General features: G+C 28.7%; 1 protein-coding gene across 6 annotated transcripts in view; it reads right to left on the reverse strand.

Moving 5' to 3' along the window:
* The window catches only part of LOC113384599 (synaptosomal-associated protein 25-like), an 87534-nt gene that overhangs the window by 6842 nt on the left and 62776 nt on the right, over nt 1-17916 (reverse strand). For 4 of the 6 annotated variants that reach the window (XM_026622344.1, XM_026622341.1, XM_026622343.1 and 1 more), the window contains exons 3-4: nt 2368-2416; nt 225-342 (exon numbers count right to left, since the gene is read on the reverse strand). In XM_026622344.1, coding sequence (XP_026478129.1) covers nt 225-342; nt 2368-2416 — 167 coding nt within the window. Of the gene's footprint in view, nt 1-224; nt 343-2367; nt 2417-4210; nt 4260-17916 lie in introns of all 6 variants that reach the window. The other 2 variants (XM_026622346.1, XM_026622345.1) reach the window with 1 other exon arrangement.

A 17916-nucleotide genomic window follows, 5' to 3' on the forward strand; every position in this document is an offset into this window, starting at 1 on the left:
CCTAATTGATGATGATGTGTAGGGCTGAAACCCGCCAGGCGATGGTTTTCGTACTTCGCATGCTAAGAACCACCAGTACAAATTTTGTAGCCTTACAAAAACACTGTTAATCAAAAGTTTCAGTAGCTCTCCGCCTATAAGCAGTTTCTTTAAAATAATATAAAGTGCAAAAGAGTCATTGTTAGTTTAGCGATCAGATAAAAATGTTTTAAAAATAAAATTACTTATTGCAAGGTAAAACGCATATTCCGCAGCATTTCTCCATTCCAGTCAAATTCTTTTCCGCTTCACGCATATCGGCGTTTATCTGGTCCATTCCCTCCTCGATGCGATCCAATTGTTCTAGAAATGGTATTTACTCATTTTCCAAAAGTCTTAATATTTCTGATCGTCAATTATAATAAAAATTTGTAATAGAACTAGTAAAAGCTGTTAACAATTTTTAAATAATCATGAATGGGTAAGACATAAAAAAAACTTTGCAATAGTACCAAATTCATTCAAAGTAGTACCTACTTAATAAGTAGTTCTTGGAGTATCATTTGAACAGATTATTTTTATTATATTTGTAAAAGTTGTATTTAACTAACCACATGTACAATGTGCAAAATTGTCAACAGCTTTTCTGTGTATGATTTAGTTAGAATACAAATCCACAAAACTAATTAGTTTAACACTTCATGTAAGTAAGATTAGATAGATTCATTAATAAAATTAAAACTTATATTTTTCATATTGTTATATTAAATATATAAATAAAATCATCACGTTAGTGGAAAATATTTTGATAACTTGAGTTCATGTTAACGTATAATGATAATTCAAAAAGCTTTTAGCTTACTAGTACTTCTGCAATTAAATTGTAACGATTCTAAAAATTCTTTTATAGCTGTACCAATAAATGTGCAATAATTTTTTGTGGATTTGTTTTCTGGCAGATATCAAATCTCAAAGAAAAGATTATATTAAAAAACTAAGTGGTTAAAAGTGCTTGTAAACTTGCGAATAATGATTTCAAATTACTATATGCGAAATCTATACTGTGAATATGTTAGTGACATGCGTGAGCAAGTGAGAACAATAATTCATCTAAAATATTTTTGTCAGTATAAAATAAACAGTGAAAAAAATATAGCATGCTTTCAGCAAACCTTTTTGATGTGATTTTGTTATGTATGTAATACTACTTTGAGGCGTGTTTTCTCATTATATACTTGTCATAAACCTTATTAAATCTATGGTTAGGTACAACAGTTTTTTGTACTGATCAAGATTCCTAATCTTGAAGAAATATTTTAAACTCCTATATACGTCTCACGTTTACATTACAATTTAATTTAAAGGGTATATATTTTTCAAATAGAGTGAGTTTTTATATTGTGGCGACTTTTTTTATAAACTATAAAAAATAAGTAGAACCGACCGCAGTGAATTTAACAATTGTAATGAAAAAACGATTTTAGAAGACAAATGTAAATCAATGTTTTTGCCTTGATGGATAGTTCAGAAGCCCCAGATCATCTTTATATCGCTTTAAATAATTCTATAAAGCTTGAACGATCAATTTAGATGGGTTTTGTATTTCTGTTTTGTTGTTTTTTTAAACAATGGATATGTATTACTAATAAAATGGATATGTATTACTAATAAATAAACTACTAGGGTTTCTAGTAGGGAGGTGGTTGTTGCTCCTCTGTGGTTATCTGATAGTGGAAGAGCTAGTGCCCCCACAGTTCAAAAATTTCCAGCACTTTTGAATTGTTCTTATTAGCAATATAGATCAAGAATCATAAACAAAATAAAATATGATGTAATCAAAATAACATATTAAAGTATTTAATTTGGAGAGATTTAAAAAAATGCACGTTAAACAAATATTCATTTAAAGAAAAGGATTTAAAAATGACGTAACAATAATTTAAATTATTAGAATCAATGCTATATCTGGTAATGTTATATTGATCAAGTATGGAATAAATGTTTTCAACGTCCCGTTTCGTAAAGGGCATCGTTTAAAGGCATGGAGGCACTTGGAAGGGAATGATGATGGCAACGAAATAATGTCTTTCTTGGTACATTTTCTACGAACAGTCCATTTTTAATATATTCATATTAGAAAAACATCAGTCAAATGCTGTATAAAAAGTAATAAAATGATCAAGGGCTTCAGAACAACTCCTGAATTGCAATACGACTTCCAATATTTCAAGTATGCTCATAAAAACTTTTTTCACTACATTGAATTAACAACGGTTGGTTCTTTTAGTTAGGCATCGTTTCATGTGTTCCGGCATAATATTAATTTTAGTAATAAAATTGTCTTGTATTTGTAGATATATTGTTTTCTGATCTTTTTTTTTGGCTTACCGCCTTGTTCATCCAGCATCACCAAAGTCTTCATTCCAACCTCGTGACTCTGAAAATGAAACAGAAACGCAGGCCATCCGCTTGAATCGATTCAACTTCTGATTTGATTCTACATTGTTTTTACTTTTACAATTCATGGTTATAATAATTAATCATAACTTGGAAAGACCAGCACCCGCTTGTAATAGATTATTAAATCAAATTATTCGTAAAATAACAGTAATTATATATTTCAAACAAAGTAATAAACAACGGGTACCAATCTCTAGTACTACAACCCTATATATAATTTCAACTATTCATTTTTTTTCAAATGCATTTTAAGTAATCCCTATTGATAATTTTTTTTATAATTGATTTAATTATACCTAGAAATGTTCACAAACGCAGTAATTCTATCTAAAACTCGATAAACTTTAAATAACATTTTTATAACGCCTGAGCTTTATGAGCCAATTCTCTTGTAAAATAGACTATGACGTAGCGTTGTTATGGCAACGTTATGTTACGATTCTTCCTTCATAAAAATTAATGCATTTTCTTCATAGAAAGCTAATTTGATGCGCTATCAGGCGTTTTAGATATAAAATCCAACTTAGAAAACGTATTAACGTCAAAAAATGAATGTTATCATAACTGCATCTTTATGATGTGTCATAATAATATATGCATGAAATTAGATTTTATGTCTAAAACGCCTAATGGCAGAGTAAAAACATAGCATTTTGACAATTTTTACTGCGAATTTTTATGAAGAAACAAGATAGACATTACACTACATGGACTGCTAGTTTTCTATGTTTTCCATTGTACATAGTGCTCAAACATAGATAGGTATGTAACATCATATGTCTGAGCGATTGTTGCCGACGACAATCGCGGACTCTACCGATTGATCAAATGTCATGTCACGTGTTACATATGACTCGCCTTATAATATACATATAAACCAATTTTAACAGGATGATTCGATTTTATGTACATTTATTTCACAGGGGAAATATCAATATCATTTCTTACAAAATTATCAGCGATTACAATTGCCATTATATTATTGAAATAAAACTATCACAGATAATATTTGAATTAAATTAACTATTAAGATAAATATTATTAATATGATTTCTTAGAAAAGTTATCAGCCATCACAACTGCCATTATGAAACATATGAAATATGACATTTAATCAATCGGGAGAGTCCGCGATTGTCGTCGACTGTGTTCGCTTGGACATGTGACGTCACATACTCATCTATCTTTGAGAACTTATTTTGCGCTCGACTAGCAGTCCATGTAAATAAGGTCTATGAGAAACAAGCGTAACCTAGCGTTGCCATAACAACGGCCTAGTTTACCGGAGAATTGGCCCATAAAGCTCAGGCGTTATGAAAATAGGGGCCTACCATTAATCTCTTTATACTTGGTGTATTGTATTTTCTATTAATATATTTTTATATTTCAAAATTAGCAGAATTTAAATCTATATTAATTTTCTATATAGCGCAAGTGATCAATTGGTTAGTTACAAATATAGTTTTGTTATTAGTTCTACGAAAACAAAAAAATAAACAAAATGAAATTATTAGAGTATTAGAGTATTAGAGGTTCAATCTGTAGCAAGGTAATACTTTCAAAGTTTGACTATATGCCTATTATTTAATTAAGTATATTTTTAATTTGTTATTAAAGCTTTCCTGCCAATTCCTTTTCCAAACTATAACAAGTAAAATCAATGCTGAAACTAAAAAGCTGTTATTCTACCACCCCTTGATTAGTTATTAGTAAATCTCATAACCAAGCTTTTTTATCGATATAAAGCTTGAACTTTGAAATTTGCTCTTACCCCCTTGATGGTCCAACATGGCCAATGTTTTTTGACCGGCATCTTCGCTCTGCGATTAAAAATTATGTATATAATTATGTATATAACTTACTCCCATTTGAAAATGCCGTCCTTATAACCTAAATTTCTTATAACCTAGTTAACCTAATTTACCAATATTTTAAATTTTGGTCTTTTTCATCCAATGGAGATAAATATGTTTTCCTACACTCCATAAATAATATTTATTACTCTGTCATCCGACATTATGCTAATATTATATAATAGAACAGAAAGAATAGAAATAGAGCAATACAGTAGCACTACAGAACGAAAGAAAGAAAAAAGACAGAAGCTATAAGCAAACAGCATGCTTTTGCTCGTTCAGAAAAACCGTGCACTAGAAGAATAAAAAAGTCAAAATAGAAAACTTTTGAAAATATTATATGTGGTGAAAATGTGAGAAATGATTATTCGTAGTGAAATCGGAGCTGGTCAAACAAATTCGATCAGAACATCGATTACTACTAAATAACTTGTTCAGCTTAAAACTTTTCTAATTAAAACCAGGTATTATCACAAAATTCTGAACAATTTGTTTCATCAGACACCGAAGTATTGATTTGTAGCTGAATATTTTGTGAATAAACAGTGAGTGACATTTACATAATGCAGAGAGTTTAAATGATGTATTCATATATTTGGAAAATGGGATTGATATGGTGTACCAGATTGCACCGAATTGGGAGGCAAACAATAAAATTTAAAATAAAAAATGACAACAAATGTTGAATAGTCATAAATAAAATAATTTACTGTATTATACTAAATTAAAGAAATACTGTAGTTTTTACTAGATCGTCAAGTAAAGCATAAAGATGGTCTCACAAATTACAATAAGCGTCTTCATATCGAAGTACACAGCAAAATTATTTTGAAAAAAGCTTTCAAGTCGATATCAGAATTGTGGCAAGAACACGTTAACATAAAATTCGATCAGCTAATACAATTTCATCAGTTTGATTATTTATTGAATGAAACATCTGATAAACATCCGAAATATCTGCCAAGAAGAAATTAAGGATATCAGTAACTCTAAACAAAAATAAATATCAAAAATATGGTCTCACATTAACTTTATCGGTAAGAGAATTATGGCAAGAACGCGCTTGTTATTGTTCGATTTGATTGAAAATTCGATCAACTATTTAAATTAGTTTCAATATCATTAAATGATTATAACAAGGCATTTGTCAACAAAATAAGTACGATTATCAATAATATTAAACAAATACTTAATCAAAATTCTTCAACAACTATAATAATAATAATGGATGATTGAGGATAAGGCTAATAAATGTTGGTTCGTAATGGAGAGTTGACGGAATGAGGAATTTTCCAGCCAGGACTCACCTCCCTGGTCGTCCAGTGCGACCAGAGTTCGGATCCCAGCCTCCTTGCTCTACTCGTGAGAGACGCAGCACAAAGAACGGAAACAGAATAGTGTTTGTTAGTGTCGAGTGTTGCTGCCAACATCGAAAGGCAATCTGCTATATTATTGGACCAATAAACATTTTAAAATTTTAAAAATCTGATCATAAATGAATTAAATAGGAATTAACGAAATCACCAAAAGACCAATTTAAATCATTGTGTCATATCTTTAATACACTCCATGATGACCAGAATTAATAAAAAAAATTGTATTTTCAATTTATTTCGTATTCGAATTCCCTCATTTTATTGCCTCATGCATAGCAGTATTTTTAAAAATATTTTTGAAAATTCATTTATTAGATCTTTTAATATATCCTAAATAAAATATTTCACATCTTTATTAATATTATCACGAGATTACATCCGCAGACTAATGCCAATTTAATAATTAGTTAATTCAAATTAAGGGGCCAATGCTGCGGCAACATAGATGATAACTTAGGGTTCTTATGGCAACACTATCTTATCCTTCTTTCTTGGTACTAAAAACTGAAACTGCTATGTATTCGCTGTGCAATCAGGCGTATTTTACATATAAACAAACCAAGAAAGAATGTTATAAACTGCATTTATAACAAACAGTTTTATGTGTAAAACGACCGTTCGTAGAGCAAATACATAACATTTGCACAGTTTTTAGTAACAAGAAAAAAAGATAAGCTAGCGTTGCTATGTTATCGCCTATGTACCGCAGAATTGTCCCCAATAAATTACTTTTATCAAACTACATTTTCACGTAATCTCATCAAAAACCTGAAGGAACAAAACTGGTGTTCTCATTATATACTCAATTTAAATAAAGTAGTCTCAAATTAGAAAAAGTCCTTACAGTCCAGTCATTGAAGCTTAAATTAGGTAAGAATCTCGGAATTGGAGATACCCAGCTGTAAGCCTGTAAATACTTGTATATTGACAACCTAAAAGTTGTCTCAAAACCTACATATGGTACGTACACCCTTCCATATGTAGGTTTTTTGAGACAACTTTTAGGGTGTCAATATACAAGTATTTACAGACTTACAGCTGGGTATTTTGAAATCCGAGTTGAACTTACTATAATGGAACAAATGACTTAAAAATTGGTAGTTGGTTTAAATATCTATAATTTTTTTATAGCAGAAAGCCTAACGAAAGGCTAATTTGATATTGTTAGTAACAGCTCTGCCTGTTTGAGAAACACAAATTCGGTTAATATAAATAAAATAATGTATATAAGTATAATATTGTTGATTTGTTAGTAATACTGTAATAATATTTAACGTGTAATGTTATTCTTGATTTGGTGAATTGTGAGTTTCAATGTTATCAATAAGACAGAGCTGTGAATCACATTTTATGTTATTCATTGTTAAATATAATATATCTAATACTAATTTAAATAATACAAATTACATATATGTATAAATATACGTATATATTAATAAATATATACATATTCAGATACATATACATATAAACAATTACAATTTAATGATTTTTACACATGACAAATTGAAGCACATATAAAATACATCTTATTTGATTCAATCAATTGTGAACACTTAAGTAAATTATCGATTATTTGTGTGTTAGTATCTTGCTGAAATTTAATAATTGGAAATTAGTAAGAAATATTATTGAGCAGAACCTATGTATAACCATAACCCCATCTTAAGCAGTTGGTTATAATCGCCTTTAAATTTTTTTTTTAGATCACCTTTGTTTTCCTTTTTGGTATAAATGTGGTTAGTGTACTAGTGGTATTGTATATATGTGCATTTTTTTAATAATTTATCGCAAATTGCTAAATATTTTACTCTCAATATAAATTTCATTCAAGTAATTTTTATTTTTATTTCATAATTTTTCGAATCTTGTTCAGACTTAATAGAATTTTACTGTAAAAGCTTAAAACTGGAATCACAATTTTATATAAAAAGAAAAGCTGGAAGCCCAGAAATGCCCACAAATTTATTCACATAATGTCAAGGTTTTTTAAAAATGTTAAAAGGTTATGCGATGATTATTCAAGTCGTTCAAATACGCGTGAAATTGATTAGTAAAAATCAATATTGGCGGATTAGTTGAGTCTGGTGCATATCATAACAGATCGGAATCATATGTAAGTCTACATTAATATTAATTAAACTTTTTCAATTCGCTTATAGAATTTTAGCCAGTGATATAGATAGTTGCACTTGAAAATTTTGGAGAGAGAACTAAACTATTTTTTGTGAGGTGTATGTTGTGGTTAAACGTACTCGACGTATTAACAATGGTACAAAGTCTGTTTTGTTCAATTATTAGCGGTTCTCACGTTTTAATATGTTAGTCAATATTAATTTCACAGTATTCATTATATAGTTTATTTTTGAAGAAAAAAAGTTCTGTGTCAATCCTCTGAAGCGGAGATGACCAAATAATTCGGTTTTGCAAAAAAAAAAATAGCAGTGACTCCTCACAAGATAGTAATTAAAATATGTAGTTGTTCGGCAAGTGTGACTATCAGAGCGGTTGCTCGTTGAAATTTATGTATCTGCTTCAAATTAAAACAGTATTGACCTCATTTTGTAAAAAAAACATAACATTTATTTATATTACCATAACTTGCCATTACTTCCATTTTAATTGTTTCCGCACTCCATAGGGGCGCCACTAACTGTAGCACGGAAATTTACCCCTAGGTTTAATTCTAGATAAAAGGGCGTGTTCCCATACAGAATCAGCCCCAACCTGGTATTTATATGATTTTGATGCCATTTATAGGTCTTCTTGAAAAAAATTCGATATACCAATTTTCAACTACCTATCTCATCATTTGGCCGAGAGATATCAGTGAAAACATCTGAAAGTGGCCCCTTTTTTCAAACTCACTTTCTGTCGTAAATATAAAAGACATCAAAAAAAATAATGACGTCAATCTATTTACACTGATTTGGTACATGTTGTTCGTAAGAAATATTGTGAAAAAAATATTTGTTAGTGCATGAAAAGGTAAAAATAATTTTTCATTTTCCATTTTCTACCAGTGCGGCTCTTTGGACTACTTTTAAATTACTGTTATTCAAAATTTCATTTAAATTCAGATAGAACTTGGTAGTCAAAAATTAGAAAAACTTAAGCTAGTACACGCGCTGCCGGTACAAGAACACTCATATAAGTTCGCTTTGCAAAGATTCACCCGATTAATTTGAATAAATGAAATGGGAACAAAACATACGTTTATAAAATATATTTTCAACTAAATCACGGATATCTTTTCACAAAAATATATACAACAACGAAAAAAGGAAACGTTTAAAGTACGTGTAAATTTGTAAGAAAACCCGTTCTATAGAAGAAGTTATTAATTTGAGCACAGTAAACCCTCTATTGAGTGCGAAAAACACTAAAACAGGATAAACCACATTTGTTTGTTCTGTGTTTATCTTCCATGAGTTATTAAATGGATAAAGCACATATATATTCGTCTCGATTCTAGAATATTCAAATAAAATCATATTTATACTATTAAATTGATTTTAAATAATTTTACGATTTTTAAATCCTGCTTTAATTTATCTATTGCCGCTTAGAGGATTGACAGCAAATAACTTGAAATCACACAAATCAATAATTATTCCTGTAAAAAAAATATTTTATGCTAATGAGTATTATTTTCATAAATGTAATGCGTGTATTTTCGTAATCGACACTTCCTACAGTACCTAAATATAAACCTGATTATTTAAGAGAGAATTTCCACCTTGGTATCGATTTGTTTTAAATATTGTACACATTTATATTGGTGTGTATGTATTCATATGTCGTTTATTTTTTTCTTTGATAAAAATCATGTTTATGGTGTTTTATTTGTTCATAAATGACTTAAAAATAATAAATGGTTATTATAGACTCGCTTTTTATAGTTACAATTGTCAGATCTTTTGATGCAGTTTTGATTATTTTGACATTTGTAAAAAATTCAATTAACTATAAACGGGGGAAAGAGGAATGTTACATAAATGATATGTATTACATCGAAATATTGATAAGAGGCTATGTATAGGAATTAAATCAATAATACAACAGCGCTGATTAATAATTATATATTGATAGTAGAAATAAACTAAAAGCAAACATTTATAATTTTTGAGCAATGTTTTGTATTTGATTGTTTTGAATGTTAAATGAACAAAAAATAGTTACAAAAAATATTTATTCAATACTGAAATGTCTTTAAATGTCTTATTTAAGATTAGGGAAGACTGGGTACGGTTGTGCCAGGGTACGGTAGTGACAGTCGTCATAATAGCTAAATTATACTAATTTTGGAATAGGGTCCAATAAAGAAAGATGTATGTTTGTTTAAACAAGTTTCCTTTATTGATTTTAGTCGGCGCCCTACGTACGTAGAATAGATAGATTACTTTGTTATTTATTTTGCTATAAGTTGAACATTAGTAGTTGACTACCAGCAATTAGTTTTTGCATAAATAATTTAGCATGATCACAACGATGATTTGTCTCGAAAGGTTGGGGTCTCCAAAAACATATTGGGTACTGTTGTGACAAATTTTGTGGGTACGGTTGTGTCATGTATTTATTGTCCTTTTTGGGATGAAGATTAAATGGATAAAAAATATTTTACCTTAATTAAGACAAAATGCGAAAAAGAAAGGTGAAGGAAAATTCAATATAAAAAAAAGGTTTTACAAAGATTCCTTGTTAACTTTTTTGAATAAAATATGTTCTGTTGTATATTGTTATATTCATATTTATGAGCTTTGTTTAAATTATTATAATATGTTGTGTTGCATATTTCTGACAATAAGATCGTTTCTGAAAATAAATGTTAATTTGGTGTTTATAGTTTTTTTTAACCTATTAGTAGACGCGTAGACGGTTTAACGTTTTTAAGAACAGTATTTCAGTATATACTTTTACTTACTAATTTACTAATTACTTTACTAATTACTAATTTACTAATTTACTTTTCTCCCAGCTATCAGGTAAATTAACAAAATTATGGCTGATCAAAAAAAAGTGGCACAACCGTATCCAGTTTTTCCTACCTACACTTTTCTTAATATTGCTGAATAAAAATATAAAAATATAAAGCTGCTAAATAAAAATTGTTAACAGAAAGTATTAGCCTATTCGCTTCTTCAGATGAAGTTTTATTTTTAGAATGTATTAACTCTATGTAGGTATAATCCATATCAACCCTCATATATTCAAAGCCTCAACCTTGGAATTGAGCCAAATCGTATAATTGATTTCAGATTATATCTCGCTTGGTAATTAAATTGAAACAAAAATTATTCAAATTAAAATAAATTTATTTAGTCAGAGAAATGTGTGAAAAAATGTTGAAAAGGTAGTAGTCTTGATATAAATTAGTGCGTAGTATGCTATTTTCAGAAATTTGGACTTAATTTCATATAGTTTTTGTATTTTCATTCCATACATAACCTTTCATCAAAATGGAGAAGAATTTACACAGCAAAAATTAGTTTCCTGCGCATATAGTTTAACATTTAATTTATTTGATAGTACTATTACTATTATATAAGTGGCTGCTAAATTGTATCTTTTAATCATCATTAATCTAATTAACTAGAATAAATAATTTGTGCTGTATAAAATCTATCAATTAGTGTCGCATGTAAAGAGTCTGTCATTGCCGTTAAAAGTGTTTAAACACATTAACACTATGTACACAGAAATCTATTCAGCAAAACAATATAGACAGAAGACATTGAAGAATTATAGACAGTCATAGAAATAGGGATTAGAATTTTCCAAAAATATACGGATATATTTCGAGCTAATTTTAAATATTTTAATAACGCCTTAAAGATCTTGGGAACGAACTTTAAAATCATTCATTCCTAAATATCACAGAAATATAGACAAAATTCTAAACAAATGGTTCAACAAATTTTTAAATTGCATAATTTATTATTATGATTAAGACAAAAAATTATTAAAAACTGATCGAGCACACAAATCTATTTTGAATCTACCTAAAATTACACAAGACAATTTTATAATCGTCTTTGCAGAATGATCGAAATAGAGGTGACATATTATTCATTTCACCACTATTAAAAACTTCACTTGTATTATAAATAACAGAGGAATTTGATATTAAAATCAGTATGGAATCCAATTTGCTATAAAAATATAGTATGACATCAGGTTTCAATACGGACTTTGCGCTTTTAGACAATTATATGAGACAAAATGATTTACACTTACTCTTATCTGATCTGATTTTTGTTTCATCAGCATTTTGTTTGATCTACATCTGATTTTTATTTAATCAGCTTAAGGAAGTGGTTTCCAAACTTTTTGCAACGCTATATCTCCCCCCCGTTCTTATACCAAAAATTGTTGCGCACCCCTTAATTTTGTTAACAATTTAATTTCATAAATACTTAACTGTTATAATTTAATTAATGTGGTACTACAAATTAATATTTAATTTTATATAACATAAAGAATAATTATGTGTTTATTCATTTTTATATCATTTAAAATTTTTGGTTTATTTTCGAAAATGCTATTTTGAAATAGCTGCAAGCCCTCCTTTAAACAGCAATGTGTTCCTCTGAGAGGGCGCTCCCCGCGGGTTGAAAACCACAGGCAAGGTGAACATTATTATATGTATAATAAAGTGGCATAAAGATCAAAATATATTTGTATGCGCCGGAAAAACAACAAATTTATTCTTATAATGTCCAATTTGCAATCTAGTCAAAAGTAGCTTTTTCGTCTGAGAAAATATATTTAAAATTAGCTCGAAACAGTTTTAATAGCAAGATGAGTTTTCCAAGTCTAATAGTAGTAGTACTATCTACGATGGCCAACAAATGCACATTGATTAATAATAATTATTATTATATTCATTATAATATATATACACTCATATACATTAATATAATATGTACACATAAAACGCATACATGCGTATGTGTGCTTCGAGTGTATGCGTGTTTTTTATGTAAAAACATAAAAAGCTTAAATAAATTTTAAAGTTTTATTATGTTAAACTAATTGTAAATTCAGACCCGAGCATTATTAATTTAAATTTTAAATACTTATCAATTCGAATTTTATACAAAAGAAAGTTTCTGAAACTCAAAATTTTTAGCGCCATAGTAATAGCATGAATCCATTGAAGAATTATGTATTGGTTTTATTTTCTATTTATTCTTGGTGCATTTGAACCTAATATAACCAAGATTGCACTTGTTATATATTATATATACATCATAATATATATGAATTATTTTGCAGCCCAATCGTCAAATTAAAAATAATTAAAATAGAATTTTTTTATTTCAATAAATAAAACTAGTTGATATTAAATATAAAAATATAAAAAGGAGAAAATTATATACATACCAAACCAGGAAAAACACAAAAAAATTATATAAAATATATTGAACACTAAAGTTGCGTAAAAAAAATCTATCATAACTAATATAATTAATAAAATAGAAATTAAAGGCCATGATATGATGTTCAATCGTTGTGCATTGTGACACAACTGATCAAGGTTTCGCGGCACGTGCGGTAGAATGAGTGAATGCGGGGTGTAAAGAAACAAAAGAGGAATGAGAAACAGAGAAGTGATAAGGGATTTTTGTTACACAAGTTTAGTGTTCAATAAATTTTATATAATTTTTTGGTGCTTTTCTTGGTTTGGTATGTATATAATTTTCTCCTTTTTATATTTTTATATTTAATATCAACTATTGTTATTTATTGTAATATATTTTTTAGATTACTAAGTGTCGAAACGTTGGAATAAAAAAAATCTGTTTTAATCTTTTTTTTTAATTCGACGATTGGGCTGCAAAATACTTTAATATGTATCAATAAAACTAGTTGTATAATAAGCGCAGCCAGATTTATAAATGATTTTAATAATTTTACCAATAATTGAACTGAACTTGATTAAATTGCAATTTTAAGTTATATCAAACAATAAATATTTGAGATGTACCGTTATTATCTATTTTAAAATAAATATTCTGATACTACTACCGACGTTTAGAGCTAATAAAAAATACAATTTACACATTTAATAGTTGTATTCTATTTTCAGAATATTTTTGCCAAAAACTATATATCTGGTTATGGTAAAATGATTTCAAACAAATTTGCAAATTGTTAAGTAAAAATGAAAAGATTTTCCATAATCGTTTTGAAATTACCTACATAAATTAACACCTTTGTTTTCAATTTATTTAAGCCTAGTTATAAATATAATTTAGAGGTCAAATAACATCTTACTGGAAAATCAAATTCACAAACGATCACTAGAATTCGCACGAAACATTGAAACTTGACTTTTTTCTCATGTCCCTTGGCTTTGCTTTTATATACATTTTTAATGCTGAAAAATTCTTATTTATCATAAATTCAAAGCGAATTGAAAGTTTGAATACTCCTAGTATTCAATAGTTCTAGTACGTCTTCGATACATTATGTAGAGAATCTCTTTCATGTGTACCTCAGTGTATTTTTCTTCAAATATCCGCATGATGCGATTCGAGTTTCAGAAACTTACTATACGTAAGTGCAGAACAGAATGACGTGTTCAAGCTACATACATTTTCAACATAGACTTTTTAAAGAAAATCCTTTTCGTATTTAAATATGGAAAAACCATGAAAGTAGCAGACAAACATTTACTTCCTGATAAAACAACATCTGTTAAATAGTCCGAACCGTTCATTTCCAATCATTATTATCTATATACAATTAAAACGAAATAAAAAGAAACTTTTACTTGCATGTGCAAGACCAATTAATTACGAATGATTTTTAAAAATAGAAATTAATTGCAATGAATCCAAAACTGTACAGTACAACAGTTCCCATACTGTTATGATAACTTTGAAAAAAAAATAGACAGAACGGATGGAAAAGGCTTATTTCCATTAATTATGAATAATACAGTCGGATAATATTTGGGCAGGCAGGCAATTGAGATAAGTATTTCCAGATTCAAAACAGATTGCGGCAATAAAGATATTGAAGAAGCCAGCGATTAAAACAATAAAAACACGATTCCAGTGACGAGACAAATCATAGTGATTCATTCAAGCATTAAATTTCTTAGAAATATTGTTAAAATTTGAAACAAGTTTCAGAAACCGCGTATTTCGTCAGGGAATCTTTTAATTGAAATGCAATTATTTACAGAAGTCAGGTTGGCAACTGAATTAAATGCAGATTTTTATTAGAAAATTAAAGATATTTTTTCGTGGAAATAAATAACTTTATTCTGTAATGCATTGTTCACCATGATCAGTAATTTATTTCACTTTCATAAAACATCTGGTTTTTAGTAGCAAAAAAAATGAATCAGGTACAATATGGCACCATCGTAATCATTGAAATTACCTTGAATTACCATTCAAGGAGTTTTGTAAAGATCAAAAGTAATCAGATTCCAATCAGAAGGTGCAATACTAAATTATATGGTGAGTGTGCCAAAACATTCCAACCCAGTTTTAATAATCTTTGCCGAGTGGCCAAATATATATGAAGATAAAAGTGGAGTAAACAATCGCTTATATTTGTCAAATCAATCCGCTTTTCATCAACAGCGTTGTTTAATGTAAGTTGGCCAATGAAGTCTTCAGAATTAATCGTTGCTTCGTAAGAGTAAATGTAGACAATTTATTTCTAATCGACTTTAACTGGACGACCAAAGCTTTTTTCATCTTTGAGTTAAAAATCACCAGAATGAAATTTGGCCAACCAATTTTGACACTGGCTTTTTCTTAAGGCTTCGTAACCATAAACAGCATATATCATTTTCAGATATCTGATGGGTTGTTGTAATTTCATTATCAAGTAACTATAAAAATTTAATTTCAACCTGTAGTTTAGGAGATTGCCCAAATATAAAAATCAACAATGTAGAAATTCCAAAAAGCAACTCTGTAAAACACTTAGGACTTCACCTCGACAGAGGGCTGACATGGAGCACCCACATCAAGACAAAGCGTAAGCAAATAGACAAACAATTTCGTGAACTTTACTGGTTAATTGAAAGAAGATCCAAAATGTCATATGAGAACAAGATCCTAGATTCGGAATATATAAAGCCGTAATTGTACCAATATGGACATACGGTATCGAGGTATGGGCATGTGCGAGCACGTCCAATATAAAAACAATTCAAAGAGCGTAGTGAAAAATACTACGAGCTATAGTGAACGCGCCCTGGTATGTCTCCAACGAAACAATTCATCGAGACCTAAACATCAAATATATACAGGAAGTTATCAAGGAGAGAAGTACGAAATATCATCAAAAGAGCGCATACCATCCAAACACCCTAATAATAGATCTGCTGAAACAAGTACCAACGAGAAGATTAAAAAGAAAGTGGCCGCAAGATTTAATAAATTAACAATCAATATATTTATGTAAGAAAATTCCCCACTGGGGGAATATCTAAAAGCCCTGTACCCGTCAGCAAATAACCTCATTGAACCCAAGGTTCAGATTGGTTATAAGAATAAATAAAATAAAAAAAAACTGTACTTTGCGAAACTCACGAACAATCTGGGACAAATATTGCTCTTAGCAAAACTCGGGATACAAATTAGAAATCCCTGACTGTTCCGGCCAATCCGGGACGTATGGTCACCTTATTACTAGTTAGTTGCCAACCAAATGCAATAATTACAATTTTATGCGTTTGTCTCAAAAGTATTTACTGCCCAAGTTACCAAATGATGCAATATCTTCATCGTTATATGATGGTAAGATTGAATAAATTCGCACGCCATCAATGCTCGATATGTTCATGGAACAATTAGACCAACATATTTATCAGGACGTCTAATAACATTGGAAATTGGAACATTTTAGACATCTTTCTCATCCGTCGAAGCCTATATAAACCATCATTACTTGAATAATAGGCATGAGTTCTAATAATTTTTTTTTCAAAAATGTCTAAATTAAAATTAATTCCCTTTAAATGGGTCTAATTCTGTCAGTGACCTATGACCTCGAACGAATTTCTCACGCTCGATCAAACGTTTATATGTGCTTGAAAATATAACGTCATTCTGTTCCGGAACGCGAAAACATGTAAATCATAAGCAGTATTTCACATAAGTTTTGTTCATAAGCGAAATAACGGAAAATTATGGCCCACGAAACCATTTGTGTAATGAAAATACTTTTTCAACTTCTCTACGACAGTTTTGAAAAGTATGAAATCAAGATAAGTAGGAAATATTTCATTAAACATTAGAGAATTTCAGAGAACTTAGTTAGTGTAAAAGCTCTAACAATAAGAGAAACATTAATACGTTAAATGTATTTTTAATTAATATGCAAAATTTATATATAAAAATTAAAACATTGATATTTAGTTATTGATAAATAAAAATATTAATATAAACATCAATTTGAACAAAATACTTAAATTTCAGTTGCAACATACAAAGCTGTCAAACAAAACAACATTTTATAGCACATCGACTAAAACATCTTTTTTCGAATTATTTTTTACCTTATTATTTTAAATCCTTAACATGAAATACCATAAACAGTTACATTTGTTTCGATTTCGCGTACGTTGTTTATTTTAAATTCGCAATAACATATAACATGATTGCTTATAATAAATTTAAAATTATTTTAGTACAACGTATAATTATTTTAGTTTTACAATGACGATAACATATGAATACAAAACACGGATTTTATCAATATGTATTATGATAATATATAATGCCAGTATATTATATATACATAATAAATATCCGATATTTTCCTAGGGTTACCAATAATATCTTCAAATCTAAAACATCATTCAATAGTTTTATAGTAAACCGTTCTAGATAAGTATATCCTACAATTATTATATTATAAATATATATAATTTATAATGATTAGTAGAATATCATTTAAGTGGTCTTGATAGGATATCAATGAATTTGACTCAGATAATAGAGAATTTGCATAGAATTTGAATTTCTAATATTGTTTCTAATACACTCTAAATAATAGCATTTAAGGTAAAATATGTATCAAAATCAATTTTTGCGGTATTTGCAATATCTGTTTTTTATCAAATTTGTTTATTCGTCCATTTTAAATTATTCATTTTGTTACAAAGCATGATGTAATGTTCTATGATGTCATTGAAATGTTCGTGAGATAATTTCTTTCTAGTTATATATGATATCATTATTGTTTAAAAACGTAGTATAATGTGTTGAAAA

Source organism: Ctenocephalides felis, unplaced genomic scaffold (genome assembly GCF_003426905.1).
Source record: "Ctenocephalides felis isolate EL2017-DRISC unplaced genomic scaffold, ASM342690v1 CF-g0.4_SCAFFOLD_03571, whole genome shotgun sequence".
Lineage (NCBI taxonomy): Eukaryota > Metazoa > Arthropoda > Insecta > Siphonaptera > Pulicidae > Ctenocephalides > Ctenocephalides felis.